This window comes from Leptopilina heterotoma, unplaced genomic scaffold (genome assembly GCF_015476425.1).
Source record: "Leptopilina heterotoma isolate Lh14 unplaced genomic scaffold, ASM1547642v1 Lhet_11, whole genome shotgun sequence".
Taxonomy (NCBI): Eukaryota; Metazoa; Arthropoda; class Insecta; order Hymenoptera; family Figitidae; genus Leptopilina; species Leptopilina heterotoma.
In genome coordinates, this window is record NW_025110829.1 from 3,043,944 (window position 1) to 3,065,346 (window position 21,403).

Consider the following 21,403-nt stretch of genomic DNA (forward strand, 5'->3'; position numbering starts at 1 on the left):
TAATTCGCCTGATTTCAATGTTATTGCTTTATAGGATTCGCGCACTTGCGATGCGATGGGGAGAAGGAGGTGGAGGAAAGTTTTCCATGTTGTTGAAGGTAATGCGAGGCGCAATTTTGGACGTAAAGCCGTAAGCAGATGTTCCATTAGTGTAAAATCGTGGCGGAAGAGCATCTGCTTCGACGTGCGTTCAATTAGGTGAAAGCCTGAATCCTATATATTGCAGCCTCTCAACGCAATGCTAAATAACTTTACCGCGCGACTTTCCATCCTTTCCTTTATATAAACAGATGCTGCGATTTCTTCTATATTTAATTTATAATTAGCCTCTTTAATAATGTCCAAAAGAAAATACGCCCGGAAAGTAAAAAGAGAGTTTTTAAACTTTCCGAAAATTTTCTATAGTGTGGATAAAGAACAGAGGGACCTTAATTACTTTCTTTGGTAAAAATACCTTGCCGGTGTGGTAATTATCAACTTTCAAAGAGGTGAAGTGAACAAGCAAGAGTGTGTTGGCGTGTAAAATTTTTGACCACTACTTTTATTGGGGTACACAACCCTCTTTCGTAATATGTCTCGGAAATAGTGCACACACCCGGCTATATTGTCTCCAAAGAAGCGTGTAATTTATAAATTTCGGAAAGACCTAATTTTATTTAAATACTCCTTTTTCTATACCACAATGCTATTGCATTATGACAATGGTCACGAAGTTTTTTTTTCACAACTGAGCGGTATTTCGTTTCCTTTTTTTTCTTTTGCTGTAATTGCGCAATTAGTCACGAGACTATAGTCTTAAAACGATGGCATTACACCATTCCGGTGTTCTTTTTTCTCACGATTTCTCGATCAATCTCGCGCAAGTGCAACGCTCTGGCCGATTAAGTCCCTTTCAGACGGTAAATAGATTGTGGAAATTGTTCCTATAGCCACCTTACATTGCAATAGCACTACTGAAATACACTTGTACTCGAACACATAATCCACCTGCGACAAACGTGTCGAGGATGCTAATAGACTAGCTTAAATAACAGTGTCCGTGACTATTGAATGGGTTAGTTTCTCTACTCTTGTCCGTTTTTTTTCTTTTTTTTTTTGCTATCGACTTTTTTGTTAAATGGCGTATTTGTACAAGGTGGCAAAATCACTTGTGAATTGAGTCCTCGTGTATAATAAATACCCCACATGAAGCACTTTTTTTGGTCCGGGGGGTTTTATTATAACTTATATTCATATACTGAGAATGCAGGTCTGTCGGAATCACGACGAAAAAGGGAAATTAATCCAGGCTTTTTATCGTTCACTTTTGTACTCAACGAGAATTAATGTAACGGTTGCTTAATGAAGGTGGCCGAGAAAGGAGATTTATATTTCAGTGGAGAGATTATATTTGGATAGAAAGAAATTCACATGATGGAGGAAATTTTATATACTTGTGTAAAGACAAAGATTATTAAAAAAGAGAGAGTAGAACAATGAGTAGAAATTAAATATGTCTGTAAGAGGAAAGAGTAGAATTATGTAAAATATTTCAATTTGACTACTGTATTAGGAAACAACCTGTTTGTTGAATTCTTCAAGAATTAATTACATTTTCAGGCTTCGGACTCGACACTTTTCGACACTTTTTTTAGCTCAGCGTCGAAAACTATTTTTTCAAATTTGGGCTTTTAAAAATTTAGGGACTTTAATGTTTTAAATTCTTATTTAAAAAGCTTCTTATTTAAAAATAATATATTTAAATCGGATGTAAACATAAGCTATAATTCTTTGTTCACATTTCATTTTTAAAAATAATGCGGATTTCAGACTCATAATTTCGTATTTAAAGCTAAATAACAATATTAAAATAAAATTAAAGTAGATCCAACATCTATTATTTTATTTTTAAGAATTTTTTTCTGAATTCGATTAATAATTCAGAAACTTAACCGAATTATTAATTCTTATATTTTTATATTTATGCTAGTAGAAATTGCAAATAAAAATGTTAATTAAAAATTTGAATAGTGAAATAAAAATTCGTAAATTAAATAAAGTTATTAAAATTTAATTTCGTAAATTATGTGGGTTTCAGTTTTAGATTTTTATTTTTTATAATACGCGATTTAAATATTTGTGAGTTCTGAACGTTGAAATGAACGAATTTTGTTTTGTTAAATTAAATATTTTCAAAAATTATTGACAGCAGCAGTAAAAGGCAAAAAACAAAATTTAACATTTTGAATGTATATAATTTATTTTATTAATACGTGATGTAATATTTTTACAATAAAATTTGAGTTCGAAGGAAAACAAATAATGCCGTTTATTTGAACGTCGAAAACATAAGGGACATAAATTTGTTGTTTGAATAAATACAAATTTGAAATTATTTATTTTTCGATACTATTTTTTATTTTAAAATTCAGTCTGAGGCGTACATTTCTTTTTCTTTGATCAAAATTTCCAAATTAAAAATTATTCCCACAAAAAAGTAACTTAGCATTTTACGGAATAATTCAATATATATATATATAGTTTGAAATATTTTTCATGTATTTTCTTCTTCATCGTAAAACTTGAAACTTTTATGAGTAGTTGAAAGTTTTTTTTCCACCCTCCCTCCTTTTTGAAATAAGAAATAATGTAGCAGTTGTTTTAGGTTTTCTTATCGTTTGCCAGAAGAGAGGGAAAGAGAGAGAAAGAGTCACAAAAAGCTTTTTCGAATAAACTTGTAGGGATCTGTCAGTTTTAAAAATATGAATAAGGTCCGTATCGTACATTGCCACTCATCTTTTTCCGACACGCAGTGCACGATCGTAATTCTCATCGTTTATGACATTTTAATTAGAGGTTAGAAGGAAAATGACTGGACGGTTTCATATCGAGTACTAACGAGGGAGAGATATGGGGAACCATTTCAGGCGCACACAACAACTCTTAAAGTACATTCATCACAGTGAACTCTTTCAATAGGATTTTAATGTTATATAACGATGAAAATATGAAGTTTCAAATAGCCTCATTTCTTTTTATGTTATTAAAAAAAAGATGAAAGCATTCACGGGTTTAAAGTACTTGACGAGTGCAATTAATTATCTTAATAGAAATAATATTGAAAAGGGTTCTTTTTTTCTGTTTAGTAAAATTTAGTTCGATGTCTGAAAGGTTATTAATTAAATTTAACTTTTCTTGTTTTAATATTTTGAAAAAGGAAAATATTCCTCTTGAGTGAAACTAATTTATACGCTGAGGGTAGGGTCGCTTAACTCTTTGACACGCACACAGGTAACACACGTGGGTAGTTTTCCAACGTAGAATGTATAATGAATGGCAGGCGTTGTCGCACGGCCAGTACAGCGTATTAAAATTGAAGACCGAGAGTGAGAGAGAGAGATTATAAAATTTTCGCCGGCGTCAAAAAATAGATAAGTCATTCTGTTTAGTATAAACTGTCGATAATTACAATAATGAAAGGAGCACAGACTGGCAATCTCTTCAGTCTTCTCCTCACCTCTGTTTTTAGACTTTGAAAAACGTATTAATAAATTCAAAAGACGATGATGAGGAATTCATATTCCACCCTAAAATGAGGTGCACACTTTCATCCATAATGCAAGACGCACTCATATTTTATTCCAGTAAAGGAAAAATAAGAGTAACCTCAAAGAAGCGGTAAAGATGATTGCAAAAGAAGTTAAGCTTTCGAGACCACCCTAATCTACATTAACTAAAGCCGCACGTTAAAAAAAATGGAGAAGAACGTCAAGATGCTTTTTCTTCTCTCTGGGTTTAAAAAACTGTTTTTACACTCTTTGAAAGTTGATCTAATCAGACATCTCATCACTCATCAGTATTTATTTAGGACGAATTTCTGTCGTAACGTGTATCATCGTATAGAATTTACAACATATATGTACTTGAAGATACGAACGTTCAATGAACGAAAAAACCCGCGCCATGCGATCACTCTAATACAGTCCGGAACATGGAGAAGACCGTGAGTAAGGGGAAACAGGTAACAGGCCCCACCATACCAACATATAGGCTTGTGAAGCAGGCCGAGGAGCGGGGAGAAAGAAGGACAGCCCGCAAGGTGATGTCCCCACTCTTTCCCCTTACTCGCTGACTGCTCCCATGTGCAGGCCTGAAATTTACTACTAAAACAATTATATTATTATAATTATATTTTTTATAAGAAGCACTGTCCACAACACATAATAACTGCAAAAACAAATTTTTTTTAGAAATTTAAAAATTCTAAAATTACAGTAAGTATACTGAAAAGGTGAAAACGCTATATTCTCACGGCTTCAGATATAAAACTTCGAAACCAAAAAAATCAAAGAAGACCGCCTGGGAATTAAAAATATTGTATTAACAATTTGTTTACTTTGCTACAAAGAATAAAAAAAATTATTAGAAACTTCGGCGAAGTCAAAATTTTAAGAATTTTCAAAAAAACTGGTCCTGAACATTAAAATTTCAATTTTGTCAATTTTCAAAATTAAAAAGTCAAAGAACACCGGCTGGAAATTAAAAATTTTGTATAAACAATTTGTTTATTTTGTTATAATGAATACAAAAAAAATTTGAGAACCTTCGGCGAGGTCAAAATTTTGAGAATTTTCAAAAAAACTGGTCCTGAACGGTAAAAACTCAATTTTGTCAATTTTCAAAATTAAAAAAAGTCAAAGAACACAATTTGTTTATTTATTTATAAAGAAAACAAAAAAAATTTGAGAACCTTCGGCGAGGTCAAAATTTTGAGAATTTTCAAAAAACTGGTCCTGAACGGTAAAAACTCAATTTTGTCAATTTTCAAAATTAAAAAAGTCAAAGAACACCGGCTGGAAATTAAAAATTTTGTATAAACAATTTGTTTATTTTGTTATAATGAATACAAAAAAAATTTGAGAACCTTCGGCGAGGTCAAAATTTTGAGAATTTTCAAAAAACTGGTCCTGAACGGTAAAAACTCAATTTTGTCAATTTTCAAAATTAAAAAAGCCAAAGAACACCGGCTGGAAATTAAAAATTTTGTAATAAAAATTTGTTTATTTATTTATAAAGAATACAAAAAAAATTATTAGAACCTTAGCAAAAGATCATAACCTATAATGAACGGTGAAAAAGCTATTTTCTCACAGTTTCATATCAAAACAAAACAAAAAGTCAAAGAACACCGGCTGGTAATTAAAAATTTTGCATAAACAATTTGTTTATTTATTTATAAAGAAAACAAAAAAAATTTGACAAACTTCGGCGAGGTCAAAATTTTGAGAATTTTCAAAAAAACTGGTCCTGAACGGTAAAAACTCAATTTTGTCAATTTTCAAAATTAAAAAAGTCAAAGAAGACCGGCTGGAAATTGAAAATTTTGTATAAACAATTTGTTTATTTATTTATAAAGAATACGAAAAAAATTATAAGAACCTTAGCAAAAGTTCATAACCTATAATGAACGGTGAAAAAGTTATTTTCTCACCGTTTCATATCAAAATGTCAAAGCCAAAAAAGTCAAAGAACACCGGCTGGTAATTAAAAATTTTGCATAAACAATTTGTTTATTTATTCATAAAGAAAACAAAAAAAATTTGAGAACCTTCGGCGAGGTCAAAATTTTGAGATTTCTCAAAAAAACTGCTCCTGAACGGTAAAAACTCAATTTTGTCAATTTTCAAAATTAAAAAAGCCAAAGAACACCGGCTGGAAATTAAAAATTTTGTATAAACAATTTGTTTATTTTGTTATAATAAATACAAAAAAAATTTGAGAACCTTCGGCGAGGTCAAAATTTTGAGAATTTTCAAAAAATTGGTCCTGAACGGTAAAAACTCAATTTTGTCAATTTTCAAAATTAAAAAAGTCAATGAACACCGGCTGGAAATTAAAAATTTTGTATAAACAATTTGTTTATTTTGTTATAAAGAATAGAAAAAAAATTTGAGAACCTTCGGCGAGGTCAAAATTTTGAGATTTCTCAAAAAAACTGCTCCTGAACGGTAAAAACTCAATTTTGTCAATTTTCAAAATTAAAAAAGCCAAAGAACACCGGCTGGAAATTAAAAATTTTGTATAAACAATTTGTTTATTTTGTTATAATGAATACAAAAAAAATTTGAGAACCTTCGGCGAGGTCAAAATTTTGAGAATTTTCAAAAAATTGGTCCTGAACGGTAAAAACTCAATTTTGTCAATTTTCAAAATTAAAAAAGCCAAAGAACACCGGCTGGAAATTAAAAATTTTGTAATAAAAATTTGTTTATTTATTTATAAAGAATACAAAAAAAATTATTAGAACCTTAGCAAAAGATCATAACCTATAATGAACGGTGAAAAAGCTATTTTCTCACCGTTTCATATCAAAACTTAAAAGCCAAAAAAGTCAAAGAACACCGGCTGGTAATTAAAAATTTTGCATAAACAATTTGTTTATTTATTTATAAAGAAAACAAAAAAAATTTGAGAACCTTCGGCGAGGTCAAAATTTTGAGAATTTTCAAAAAACTGGTCCTGAACGGTAAAAACTCAATTTTGTCAATTTTCAAAATTAAAAAAGCCAAAGAACACCGGCTGCAAATTAAAAATTTTGTTATAAAACTTTGTTTATTTATTTATAAAGAATACAAAAAAAATTTGAGAACCTTTGGCGAGGTCAAAATTTTGAGAATTTTCAAAAAAACTGGTCCTGAACGTTAAAAACTCAAATTTGTCAATTTTCAAAGCCAAAAAAGCCAAAGAACACCGGCTGGAAATTAAAAATTTTGTATAAACAATTTGTTTATTTTGTTATAATGAATACAAAAAAAATTTGAGAACCTTCGGCGAGGTAAAAATTTTGAGATTTCTCAAAAAAACTGGTCCTGAACGGTAAAAACTCAATTTTGTCAATTTTCAAAATAAAAAAAGTCAAAGAAGACCGGCTGGAAATTAAAAATTTTGTAATAAAAATTTGTTTATTTATTTATAAAGAATACAAAAAAAATTATTAGAACCTTAGCAAAAGATCATAACCTATAATGAACGGTGAAAAAGCTATTTTCTTACCGTTTCATATCAAAACTTCAAAGCCAAAAAAGTCAAAGAACACCGGCTGCAAATTAAAAATTTTGTTATAAAAATTTGTTTATTTTTTTATAAAGAATAGAAAAAAAATTTGAGAACCTTCGGCGAGGTCAAAATTTTGAGATTTCTCAAAAAAACTGCTCCTGAACGGTAAAAACTCAATTTTGTCAATTTTCAAAATTAAAAAAGCCAAAGAACACCGGCTGGAAATTAAAAATTTTGTATAAACAATTTGTTTATTTTGTTATAATGAATACAAAAAAAATTTGAGAACCTTCGGCGAGGTCAAAATTTTGAGAATTTTCAAAAAACTGGTCCTGAACGGTAAAAACTCAATTTTGTCAATTTTCAAAATTAAAAAAGCCAAAGAACACCGGCTGGAAATTAAAAATTTTGTAATAAAAATTTGTTTATTTATTTATAAAGAATACAAAAAAAATTATTAGAACCTTAGCAAAAGATCATAACCTATAATGAACGGTGAAAAAGCTATTTTCTCACCGTTTCATATCAAAACTTAAAAGCCAAAAAAGTCAAAGAACACCGGCTGGTAATTAAAAATTTTGCATAAACAATTTGTTTATTTATTTATAAAGAAAACAAAAAAAATTTGAGAACCTTCGGCGAGGTCAAAATTTTGAGAATTTTCAAAAAACTGGTCCTGAACGGTAAAAACTCAATTTTGTCAATTTTCAAAATTAAAAAAGCCAAAGAACACCGGCTGCAAATTAAAAATTTTGTTATAAAACTTTATTTATTTATAAAGAATACAAAAAAAATTTGAGAACCTTTGGCGAGGTCAAAATTTTGAGAATTTTCAAAAAAACTGGTCCTGAACGTTAAAAACTCAAATTTGTCAATTTTCAAAGCCAAAAAAGCCAAAGAACACCGGCTGGAAATTAAAAATTTTGTATAAACAATTTGTTTATTTTGTTATAATGAATACAAAAAAAATTTGAGAACCTTCGGCGAGGTAAAAATTTTGAGATTTCTCAAAAAAACTGGTCCTGAACGGTAAAAACTCAATTTTGTCAATTTTCAAAATAAAAAAAGTCAAAGAAGACCGGCTGGAAATTAAAAATTTTGTAATAAAAATTTGTTTATTTATTTATAAAGAATACAAAAAAAATTATTAGAACCTTAGCAAAAGATCATAACCTATAATGAACGGTGAAAAAGCTATTTTCTTACCGTTTCATATCAAAACTTCAAAGCCAAAAAAGTCAAAGAACACCGGCTGCAAATTAAAAATTTTGTTATAAAAATTTGTTTATTTTTTTATAAAGAATACAAAAAAAATTTGAGAACCTTCGGCGAGGTCAAAATTTTGAGATTTCTCAAAAAAACTGCTCCTGAACGGTAAAAACTCAATTTTGTCAATTTTCAAAATTAAAAAAGCCAAAGAACACCGGCTGGAAATTAAAAATTTTGTATAAACAATTTGTTTATTTTGTTATAATGAATACAAAAAAAATTTGAGAACCTTCGGCGAGGTCAAAATTTTGAGATTTCTCAAAAAAACTGCTCCTGAACGGTAAAAACTCAATTTTGTCAATTTTCAAAATTAAAAAAGTCAAAGAATACCGGCTGGAAATTAAAAATTTTGTATAAAAAATTTGTTTACTTACTTATAAACAATACAAAAAAATTATTAGAACCATTGCAAAACTTTATAACCTATAATGAACGGTGAAAAAGCTACACGCATAGAAATGGTTTGCTGTGGCAGCGAACATTTTGCTGCCACAGCAAACCTTGTTCGTTGAAATAGGGACAGCGAACAAGTTCGCTGTGAGATCAAACAATTTCGCTATGACAGCAAACTCGACTAAATTTTTATTAACGTTTGCTGTCACAGCTAACATGTTCGCTGCCACTGCAAACTTCTTAGCTGTGGTAGCTAATTTTCAGAGATTTTACAGCAAAGATTTGTTTACTGCTGCAGCTAATTTCTTTTTTTCCGTGTATTTTCTCACCGTTTCATATCAAAACTTCATAGCCAAAAAAGTCAAAGAAGACCGGCTGGAAATCAAAAATTTTGTATTAATAATTTCTTTATTTAGTTATAGAGAATACAAAAAAAATTGTGAGGATTTTTGCAAAGTGCAATATCTTGTGCGAAATGGTGAGAACCTAGAAGTCTCTCTCTCGCACTAATGAGCTATGGCGGACGTTTTTATTTTAGACGAGAAACTCGCCCTTATAGTCTTAGTATAGTCAGTATAGTCAATGTAATGTTAAAATTTTTAAATTTATATAACTTTTTTTTAATTCAATTTTAAAAGAGTGTCGTTTATGTTTTTTATAAATGGACAGGAAAAAGAAAGTATAACTCCGTTTACACCTTAAATTCAGCCCATGTATTTCACATTAATCTGTCCTTGTTTAACGGGTCTGACTCCGTTTACATCTTAAAAACAGCCTTGATAATAGGCTGAAAGTAAGACTGTTTTTAGTGTGTAGGCGAACTTCAAAAAGTTTTAATACTAAATTTTATAAAATTTTAATTTTTAATTACATTTGAAATTTTAAAGTATTTATATTTTCGAGAAATAAAAAAAATTAACGCAAAATTGCAATTATATTTTTATTACAAATTTAATTGTATTTAATTAATTATTAAATATGAATAAAAAATATATTTAAATATGAATTTTAGTTTAAAACACTAAAATAATTAAATTTTTTTTAGAAAAGTTAAAAATAATATCAGATATTCAATTATTTTTTAAAGTGATCAAATTTGTCCTAAAAATTCAATTATGTTAAACAATTGTTAAAAAATCTTGTCAAAATTTCAATTATCTTTATAAATAATAAAATTGCGCTTCAAAATTTTATTAACATTTTAATAAAATTTTCCAAAAAAATAATTAAATGTTCGCGTGGAATTTTGTTAAAAATTTTTTTAATTAATAACAACATTCTGCGCAAACATTTAATTATTTTTATAAAGATATTAAAAATTCTACTGGAATTCAATTATTTATAAATTTATTATACATTTCTTCACAATAATTCAATTATTTTTATTATTAATAAAATTCTTTTTAATAGGAATTCAATTATTTCCCTATTAATATTAATAAAACTCATCGCATAGTTTCAATTATTTTTAGTACAGTTTTAAGAAACATTAAATTATATTGAATAAATTATTTATTTATAAATAAAAATTATTACTTTTACATTAAATTTTTCTTACAATGTTTTAATCCATATTAAAAAATAAAAATTTTTTGTGTATTACGTATGAAAATTAAAATGGTAGAAATATTTTGCTTTTATAAAATTTGTATTCAATTAAAAATTGATAATTGATTTGTTATTTTTTAATTTATTATATTATACTTTTAACTTGATAATTTAAATTAAAAAAGGTTTTTTTAATCTCATTGAAGTTACATATTTTTAAAGGTTTAATCTTAATTTTTTTAAGCATTTAATGCTCAAATTTTTTTTTCTTGTTATTAAATAATATTTTTATTTTGACTTTTAAAGCCATTTTTAATAATTTGAGCAAAATATTTCCATCATTTAAAAATTTTCTTTACATAAAAAAATATAATTTTTTCTGTTTAAAATAATGCACAAAAAATTTTTATTTACAATTTCTAATTCAATAAAGTTCATGTTCAATATTAGAAATTTTTTTTTTTAAATAAGTCCCCCTTTCCCATAGATTTTTTTTTTTATTGTAGAGTGTGCTTATTTCTTTTTTCAATTCAATGATTTTTGCGCCGACAATTTTTACCTCATTGAAGGCGTCTTCTTTTTCCGCTTCGTATCTGTTTAACTCTGAAAAACAAAATTTAATTATTATTATTATTATTATTATTATTATTATTATTATTATTATTATTATTATTATTATTATTATTATTATTCCCCTGAGTCGAAGCGAGCTGTATTTAAAGTGTATTATACGCTTTTTGGGGAATGTTGCATGCCCTGTAAGTGTCTAGCAGAACACAGGATTGAGTCGCGCAACATTACTCCAAAATGTGCTGCAACGCGCCCCTTTTTTAGTGTATTATTATTAATTTTTAAATGTTAAATAAATAATAATCATAATATAATCAGGGTTGTCACAAATATTTAATTTTATTTTTCTCTGACTTTTCCCTGATTTCCATAAAAAAATTTCACATTTTTTCCCTGACCCTAAAGAATATTCTGATTCACTCTAAAAATTATTAGATATCCAGAAAAAATGTTCTATTACATTTATTTAGGAATTTCTTCAAACGTAAAATTAATTAAAAACATCAATAACTTCTTTCTTAAATAAATATTTAATCATTATTATTTTTCAGTAGGAATAAAAATTCTTCAAAATATTCAAATTTAAACCTTTTTTAAATTTAACAACTTATAAGAATATTATTACAAAACATGAAGAAGACTCGGTGTGATCGTCTTCTTCATGTTTTGTAATAATTTAAATTGCCATAAAATTTTTTAAAATAAGTTAATTATTTACAAAAATCCTTAAAAAATCCTTCGCAAGAATTCAATTATTTTTACAAGAAGTACAATTTCACAAAAAAATTGAATTATTTAAAAAAAATGTAATAAAATTCGTTGCAATAATTCAATTTTTTTTATAAATAATAATAAATCGATTATTCGTTTATTCATTTTTAAATCATCTTTTATTAGAAAATTCAAAAAAATTCAATTATTTAAATTGTACAAAATAAATAATTTATTGAATAATTTAATGTTTGTTAAAATTGAATTCTAATAAAGAATATTATATCAATTAAATTTTAAATAATTGAATTCGTTTGACAAATTTTAATAAAATTTTTAAGAATAATTACATTTATCGAGGAATTTGATTAAAAAATTATATAAAAAATAATTCATAAAAATAATAATTAAATAAATAATTAAAATTTTCATAAAATAATTAAATGTCAGAGACAAATTTTATTATTTATATAAATAATTGAATTCTTACAACGAATTTTATTCAAGTTTATAAGAATAATTTAATTTCGGTGAAGAATTTTATTATTTATAAAAATAATTGAATTTATGAAAATATTTTATAAAAATCTTTTTATGTAATTGATATTTTTCGAAAAATTTTATGAAATTTTGTATTTTAAATAATTTAATTCCTGTGAAAATTTTATTACTATTATGAAAATAATTGAATTATTTCAAAGAAATTTATTAAATATTGAATAATTCAATTCCTGTGGAATTTTGACAAGAATTTTATTAAAATTTTTAAAAATAATTGAATTTCGATGAAGAATTTTATTATTTATAAAGATAATTGAAATCTTGACGAGATTTTTTTTTTTAATTTTTGAACATAATTGAAATTTTGCGAAGAATTTTTGTAACTTTTGAAAATAATTGAATTTCTGTAATCATTTGTAACTTTTCCAAAATCCAATTTTTTTTAGTATTTTTAACTGAAATTCTTCTATTAATCTAGTATTTATGAAAATTGTAAAAATTATTTATAAAATAATTTGTAAGTCATAATTTTATGATAGTTTTTGAAAAATTAAGTTATTTAAAAAGAAATTATTATTGTCAGAAATTGAAGGTTTTGTATTAAAATTCGAGGTAATTTCATAATTTACGAGGCAAAAAGGAAAAAAATTCAGAGTTTTTTCATGAATTTTAAAAATTCAATTTTTTCCAGTACTTTTAGTGAAAATCCCTGACTTTTCCCAGCCGGCTGAAGCTAGCAGTCGCGTTCAGCACCCTCCCATAGGCAATTTGTTTACAAAACTAGGTGCTGGCTATTGTTTATAACAATTTTGTTTGTTTAATTTTTAAAAATTCATCACTGATGTATAAACTACAATTTTCTAAAGTTGCAACGTTTTCTTACCCCTCAAATTTTTTTTATTTCAAATTTACTAAAAAAAATCTATGGGAGGGTGCTGAGCGCGACTGCTAGCTTTAGCCGGATTTTCCCTGACTTCCCTGACTTGCCTAACCTGTGGCAACCCTGATAATATTAATATTTTAAAATTATTTTCAAATTTGCAAACATAATTACTTTCAATTAATTCCAATTTTTTTTTTCTTTTTATTGGAGACGTTTTTTTTATTGGAGACGTCTTCTTATTGATCTTTTTTATTTTGGCGGCGTCATCTGTAAATTATTGTTATATATTATTTAAAAATTGTTTTGGATTAAAAATTTAGGGACCGTTCAAGTATTACGTAAGCATTTAAGGGGGAGGGGGGTCTAGCTATTGCTTACATCCATTAGAAAAAATGGTTGGAGGACAAAAGTTCCAAAAAAAATGTTCCAGAGAAAAAAAGTTCCAATAATTCTTTGTTCCAAAGGCCAAAAGTTCCAATAATTATTTGTTCCAAAGTCCAAAAGTTCCAATAATTCTTTCTTCCAAAAGCCAAAAGTTCCAATTATTTTTATTTCTAAATATCAAAATGTCCAACATTTTTTGTAAAATTCAAACTACGAGTTTAAAAACTTTTTTTTGTATTTACTGCATTCTAATATTTTGTTTACATGTAGCTATAATATAACCTTTTAATTTTCTTAATTTAATTTAACCTTTTAATTATTTTTTTATTATTTTATTATTTATTATAAATATTTGCATTATTTATTTATATATATATTAAATTTTTATATTTATTTTTAAATATGTGCCAGGGAAAGTTAAAAGAGACCTACGGTTCGAAAAAAAGATTTCGAGAAAAACGACTCCAAAGTAACGAGTGTCAAACGAATTTGATTAATTTTAAGAAAAGTTCTTTAGATTTGATTTCTTTTGTACTTTTTTTGCCAAAGCTTCTAACTTTGGAGTGAAATTGTGAAAAAATTAATGCAGATCGAAAGCTTACTTTTGTACTTGTGTACTTTGATATTTTCATATTTGGAAATTATTTATATTGGAAATTATTATTTTGGAACTTTTCTACTTTGGAACTTTTTTAAATTGGACATTTTGTATATTGGAACTTTTGGATTGGAACTTCTGGTTTGGAACTTTTAAACTGGAACTTTTGTCCTACAATCGAAAAAATGGCGCTACTGGATATAAAAAACTATGAGGGGGGAGGGTGTGTCTAAAATCCTCAAAAATATGCTTACGTGATACTAGAATGGCCCGTTATTTTAAATTTTTCAAATTTTAATAATTTTTTATTAAATAAATAATTATTTTTTTTCACTTATTCAGATTTAGAGAGTAGTTTGTAATCTTAATCCCAAAATATATAGAAAATATTTACTGCTTTGATTCAAAAATATTATTTGTTTGAATAATTATGCTTAAATAAAATATATTTTGTGTTTTAATTTCAACAAAAATTATATTTAAAAATTTTATGTTTGAATCAAACTTAAAAGTTGATTATAAATAATTTAAAATCAACCATAACTTATGTATGAATTAAATATATTATTTCTTTAAATAAACCAAATATGAGGCATTTTACGTGAAATGTCCTAAGTTGAAAATTCAACTTCTTGAAAAAATTTGAAACTCGAGGAATTTGTTGTTCTATCAAGTAGAAATGTGACCCAAAAAATATTTTTGATTTTTTCGAAAAATTGGAGAGGGTAGAGGGGGGTCAATTTGACCAATTTTGCCAACATCGGCAACTTTGTGAATTTTTTCTGAACGTACTTGTAATGGGAAAAATTTTTTAGAATATGTTTCTGAAAGGTTTTTTCGTCCTCTTTCCAATGGTGTATTTTATTTTTTAATATTTTAAAAATTTACCCTAATTTTTGATAATTTATATTTAATTTTCAATTTCCCAAAAATCGGTCCGTTTTTTTTGAAAATAAATTATTGCAAACGAAAGCTGAGGTTTTTTCCTATCGGCATGTAAATTTTCAGAATGCCCTTTTTTTTGTTTTTGAGTTATTGAATTTCAAAGAATAAATTGCGGCGCGCGGCGTCCCGGGCGCCTCGTCTCACGCCGTTTGCCATGGGTTGCCACGCGGCTCAGTGCAACCGCGACGCTGCGCGCCGCAATTTATTCTTTGAAATTCAATAACTCAAAAACAAAAAAAAAAGGGCATTCTGAAAATTTACATGCCGATAGGAAAAAACCTCAGCTTTCGTTTGCAATAATTTATTTTCAAAAAAAACGGACCGATTTTTGGGAAATTGAAAATTAAATATAAATTATCAAAAATTAGGGTAATTTTTCAAAATATTAAAAAATAAAATACACCATTGGAAAGAGGACGAAAAAACCTTTCAGAAACATATTCTAAAAAATTTTTCCCATTACAAGTACGTTCAGAAAAAATTCACAAAGTTGCCGATGTTGGCAAAATTGGTCAAATTGACCCCCCTCTACCCTCTCCAATTTTTCGAAAAAATCAAAAATATTTTTTGGGTCACATTTCTACTTAATAGAACAACAAATTCCTCGAGTTTCAAATTTTTTCAAGAAGTTGAATTTTTAACTTAGGACATTTCACGTAAAATGCCTCATATATGTTTCAATTAAACTTAAATATGCTTGACTGTGTATCAAAGATTTTCTAAGTTTGATTCAAATAAAATATGTTTGAATGAAATAAGTCGTTTTCTCTTTGATTATTTAAAAATGAAATTAAGTAACAGTTTTACCTTCATCGCTTGAAGTATTCTCGCTTTGCTTTGCAGCATTCTGCTTTTTTAGAATTTTTAATTCTCTTTTTAGCCTTTTTATTTCTAGAGTCTTTGCATCTTCTGAAGATGAATTGTGGGATTCTTGATCGCTCATCTATTTAAAAAAATTTAATTTTTAATAATTACAAGGTTTATAATACATTTATTTTATAAATAATAATAGCTTTTTAAAAATATAATCCATTTTTTAAGATAAATATTTTAATGTTATTAAGGGCATTTGAACCTTGATGACGTCACACATGCTTTGCACAAATTGAAACGTCATCAAGGTTCAAATGCCCTTAAAATTACGCAAAATAAAAATAATAATATATAATAATAATATAATATATAATAATATATATAATATAATAATATATAATATATAATAATTTTTAAATATTTTAAATTTAAAAATCTTGTTTAATTTATTTATTTTTTAATATTCATTTCAATGAAATTTAGGATAAAATTCAATATACCTACACATAAAATTTTTACTGATTTTCAATTTCAAATCAATTTTTATTAGAAACTTCTGTGAAAATTCAATTATTTAAGTAAAAATATGAATATTATAAAATTTAAATAATAAAAATAAATAAATATAAAAAATATAATAAAATAAAACTTGATAAAGAATCTGATTAAAGTATTTGGAAATAATTTAATTTCTTTGAAAATTTTATCATTCATAAAAATAATAATTTTAATAAACATTAGATAATTTTATGCAAATTGTTTTGAAAAGAATTTAAAGAAATAATTTAATTGTTTTTAATATTCTGTTAACTTTTTTTAAATGTTCCGAATATTTTCAATTTATTAATAGATAATTATTAAAAGAAATTTAATTTTTTTTAAAGTACAATAAAATTTTTGTAAGATGTATAATTATTTTTATATTATGTATAATTAAATTGTTTTTTTAAATTTAATCAGGGTTGGCACAGGTCAGGGAAGTCAGGTTGGTAAAATTCTTTATGAGAATTCAATTTTAACAAACATTCAATTATTTGAAAATTATTTACTTTTGTATTTAAATAATTGAATTCTATTAGAATTTTCTAATAAAAATTGATTTAAAAATGAATTACCGAATAATCGATTTATTATTTATGAAAATAATTTAATTATTGCAACGAATTTTATGGTAATTGAAATTATTATCTTATAAGTTGTTGAATTTCCAAAATGTTTGAACTTGAATGTTTAAAAAATTTTAATTTCTACAGAACAATAATAATAATGATTAAATATTTATTTAAAAAAGAAGTTATTGATTTTTTTGAATAATTTTAAAATTATAGAAATTTGTAAATAAATGTAATGGAACATTTTTTGAGTATCTAATAATTTTTAGAGTGAATCAGAATATATTTTTGGGTCAGGGAAAATCAGGGGAAAATAAAATTAAATATTTGTTGCAACCCTGTTAATCTTTAACATCCAAATAAAATTATTAGAAACAATGCAACAAATTTAAATTAAATTTTTTCAACGATTCACAATTATTAATTTAAAAAGTTTTTTAAACTTCAATTTTTTCAATATTTATTAATTAGATAAAAATTTTCTAAAAAAGTTCAATTATTTAAAAAACATTTTATACAATAATTCTTTGTAAAAATTTAATTATTAAGAGAAATAATACATTTTTATAAGAATCCAATTACTTAAAATATAATAATTCATAAATTTTTTAGAAAAACATCAATTATTCATTTTTATTAAATTCTTATCAAGAATGGAATATTATTTAACAAAAAAATTTATCGATATTTAATTTTTTTTTTTGTATCTAATATTTATATATATTTTCCCAAATTAGAAAAAATTAAATAAAATTCTACGCAAAAATTCAATTGATTTCATAAGTTATAAAATTCTTCGGAAAAATTCAATAAAGTTTTAAAAAAATTATTTTTGATAATAATTTTATTTATGAAAAATAATTATACTATTTTTGAAAAAAAAAATTTTTATTAAAAGAAATATATTATTTTTTTAATTATTTTTATATTTATAAAACATTTAATAATTTTTTTATATTTATTATTTTTCAAAAACTACTGTGGAAATAATTTTAGAATTTAAATAAATGTACTTACTTTTCAATTTAATTTCACACGTCTTCCTCTCTACAACTATTGGAGATTACTAACTTCTGGAATAAACCAAACCTCAGTCGACGATTTCAGTGACCGTCAGTAACTTACTTGAAGGTGACAAATAATAAATATTATCTGTTCTTATACAATTTTAATTAAATTTTATTTCGAAATATTCTAAATAAGAGTCTTATAAGCGAAAATATTAATCTGCATACAGATATTTTTAGTATTTTAATAATGGAATTGAACAAATTCTGTTAATCATTTTAAATTATTTCATTAATAATAAAATTTTTGACAGGATTTCAATTATTTTTTATACAATTTTAAGTAAATTCATCAAAAAATAAAAGTATTTTTTCAAAAATTTTATTAAAACCTTCAAAAAAATTTATTTATCAATTATTTATCGTCCATTTCTTAATAATTAAATTTTAAGAAATTTTGATTGTTTTGAAATTTTTTAAATAAAAATGTAAAAAATAAATAATTGATGTAATTAAAAAAATAAATCAAATTATTTCAAAACAATTAATTCTACAGAATTATCATTTAAAAGGATGAATAATTCAAATTTTGAAAGATTTTTATTTTAAACCTTTTAAAAATTTAATTATTTATAAAAATTCATGCTATAATGTTTTTAATATTATAAATTGTTTTGAAAAATTTTATTAAAATAGTAGATATTCAGGGTTGCCACAAGTTAGTGAATTCAGGGAAAAGTCAGCAAAATTAGAATTGGTCAGGGAAATCAGGGAAAAGTTAGGAATTTTTATTAAGAGTACTAGAAAAAATTAAATTTTTAGAATTTATAAGAACATTCTGAATTTTTTTTTTGTTTGCCTCATAAACTATGAAATTGACCAGAATTCTAATACAAACCTTTCAATTTTTTCTATTTCTGCCAATAATTTCTTTCTAAACAACATAAATCTTGAGCAACTATATAATAAAATAAATTATTTAATGAATAATTTTACTAAGAAATTTAAAAATTTTAAAGAGGATTTTATTATTTATTTAATTTTTTTTTTGTTTTTATTTTTTTATATTTTTTTATATTTTTTTAAGAGTATTTCTTAAGAGTTGCATTTACAATCTTCATAAATAGATGAACTTCAAAGGTTTCAATTTGAAATTTTAAAAAATATCAATTTTTAATGAATTAAAATATCAATTTTAAGAACAAATGATTAGAGAAATTTAATTATTTTCAAAAGTGATGAACTTCTTCGTATAAATTAAATTATTTCCAAAAGTTTTTTTTAAACTTTTGTCAAAATTTTAATTATTTCTATAAATTATAAAATTTTTCTCAAAAATTCAATTATTTTCAAAAAATGTAATAAAATTCTTGACAACATTTCAAAAGTTTGCCTTTTTTCAATTTTTTTTAATATATATTATTTTAATAAAATTTTACAAATTTTTTTATTTAAACAAAATTTTGATTACAAATTCACAGAAATTCAAATACATACAAATTTTTTATATATTTCTTCGCAACAATTTAATAATTTTATTTTTTGAATAAAATTTCTCTAAAGAATTCAAATATATTCAGAGAATTGAAAAAAATATTTCTGAAAAATTTAATTAATTCGAAATATTTAAATAAAATTATTTTAAAAATTCTATTATTTAAACAAATGTTAACCAAATTCTTTACAATATTTAGTTAATAAAATTTCAATTTTAATACAATTTTCTATACCGTTCAATTATTTTCAATACACTGAAAAAAATTTGGTCCAAATATTCAACTACTATAACCTTGTTGAGATTTTCCTACATTTATGAACGTTTAAAGGAACAAAATATTTTTTTATGCTCCAATATTTTTAAAAATGACTAAATTTAGATGAAAAATATTTTTAATTGAACATTAAATTTAGTTAAAAATTAGGTTTTAAATTATACAAAACAAATTTTTATAAATGAAATAAAAATTAAAAAAGCAATAACAATATCGTCCTTCATTTCAACGTTCAAAACTGTTGGTATATTATATTTTAAACTTTTTTTTAAATACACCGAAAGAATCCAATTATTTTTTAAACTTTTGATAAAATTCTTCATAAAAATTTAATTTTCAGAAATATTCTATTATCGAATACATTATTTAGTTTTAATATGTAAATAATTGAATTATCGAATAACAATTTATTAAAATATGAATTTCAGATAAAATTTTAGATAATAATTGAATATTAGACGATTTATTGAGTGAATTTCTAGAAATAAACGAATTTTGAAAAGGGTTCCAATTGAAATATTTGAAAATTTTAATTTGCAGTTGCAATATTCTTATTATATAAAATAATGATTTTATCACTTTGTCATCTTAAATTTATTATGTCACGTTTTTTGGGGTAGGAGGGAGTTTCTACTAAACGTGACACAATGTATTTTTACATGAGAAATTGCGTGACGGGGGGGGGGGGGGGGTTTAAAATTCCGAAAAATTACGTGCCATCATTTATGAACGCTTCCTAAAAAAAAAGAAGTCATTGATGTTCTTCAGGGTCAAGGAAAGAATGAAAATTTTGTCTGGAAATCAGGGAAAAGTCTGGAAGAAACAAAATTAAAGATTTGTGACAAAAACTTATTATTGAAAATTTTAGATTTGAGAAAAATTTTTGAAAATAATTGTAATTTTGCAAATAATTTTATTTAAATTTTGCGAAGAATTTAATTATTTCTATAGATAATTGAAATTTTAAAGAGTTTTTTTTTATTTTTTAAAATTTTTTATTGAATTTCTGCAAAGAATTTTACTTCACTGAGAAAACATTATACTTAATTCAAAAAGAAAAATAAATTTGAGTAATGTTGTTTAATTAAAATTATTTTGTAAGCTTAATTCCAAAATACAGAAAATATTTGCTGCTTTGATTCAAAAATATTATTTGTTTAGATAATTATGCTTAATTCAATAATTATATTTTTCCAAAAAACGGACAAAATTTGTGAAAATGGCTATTATTCAAACTTAGAATAAAAAACAATTAAAAGTTTATATTTTATATTTAATATGCGATTTTTCAAAAAACGGTCCGAAAACTGTGAAATCATTTTTTTCTAAATTAAATTCAAGAAAAGACAAATAAGACTAAGTTTTATTTCAAACTTTTGTATTAGTAAATTATTTATTCAATTACAAGAAATAGAAAAAAAATGGTCAGGAACTTTGAAAAGGTAAAAAATCATAATGAATGATGAAAACGCTATTTTCTCAAAATTTAAATCTGAAAAAAACTACGAATGTCGGATTTTATTTCAAAATTTTGTATTAAATTGTTTATTTGTAGATATTTTTTTTACACAGCTAAGTGTTCAAATCTAGTTTTGAAAAATATTACACAACATAATAATGCTGATTTTGAGACATATCTTTCAAATTATTTTCCAAACTTAATCCAACTAATTTGTCAAATATTATTTACGTTAACAGTCGTATTTTAATTTAATTCGTATTTGATGACAATGACTGACAAAACTTTTAAAAAATCAAAAATTAAAAAATTTACTGTTAAGACTTTAAAAATTATTTAATGATTGTTTTTACACTAGTCAATTAATATTGCAAGTACAAACATTTTTTCAATTAAACACAAA

The 21,403-nt window shown here is 24.5% G+C and overlaps 2 protein-coding genes across 6 annotated transcripts in view; one reads left to right on the forward strand and one right to left on the reverse strand.

Moving 5' to 3' along the window:
- LOC122504100 overlaps nt 1-21,403 on the forward strand; it is a 220,141-nt gene that overhangs the window by 21,286 nt on the left and 177,452 nt on the right. The gene's annotated exons all lie outside the window — the stretch shown is intronic.
- On the reverse strand, nt 10,576-17,981 carry LOC122504158. 2 transcript variants are annotated; one of them, XM_043615093.1, is made up of 4 exons: nt 17,780-17,976; nt 15,645-15,780; nt 13,082-13,177; nt 10,576-10,848 (listed from the first exon to the last, which is right to left on the reverse strand). In XM_043615093.1, exons 2-4 carry the CDS (start codon nt 15,778-15,780, stop codon nt 10,670-10,672), a joined length of 411 nt encoding a protein of 136 aa, XP_043471028.1. In that variant the 5' UTR covers nt 17,780-17,976; the 3' UTR covers nt 10,576-10,669. The 2 variants fall into 2 exon arrangements, with proteins under 2 accessions (XP_043471028.1, XP_043471035.1); XM_043615100.1 differs by lacking the exon at nt 13,082-13,177 and having other exon boundaries at nt 17,780-17,981.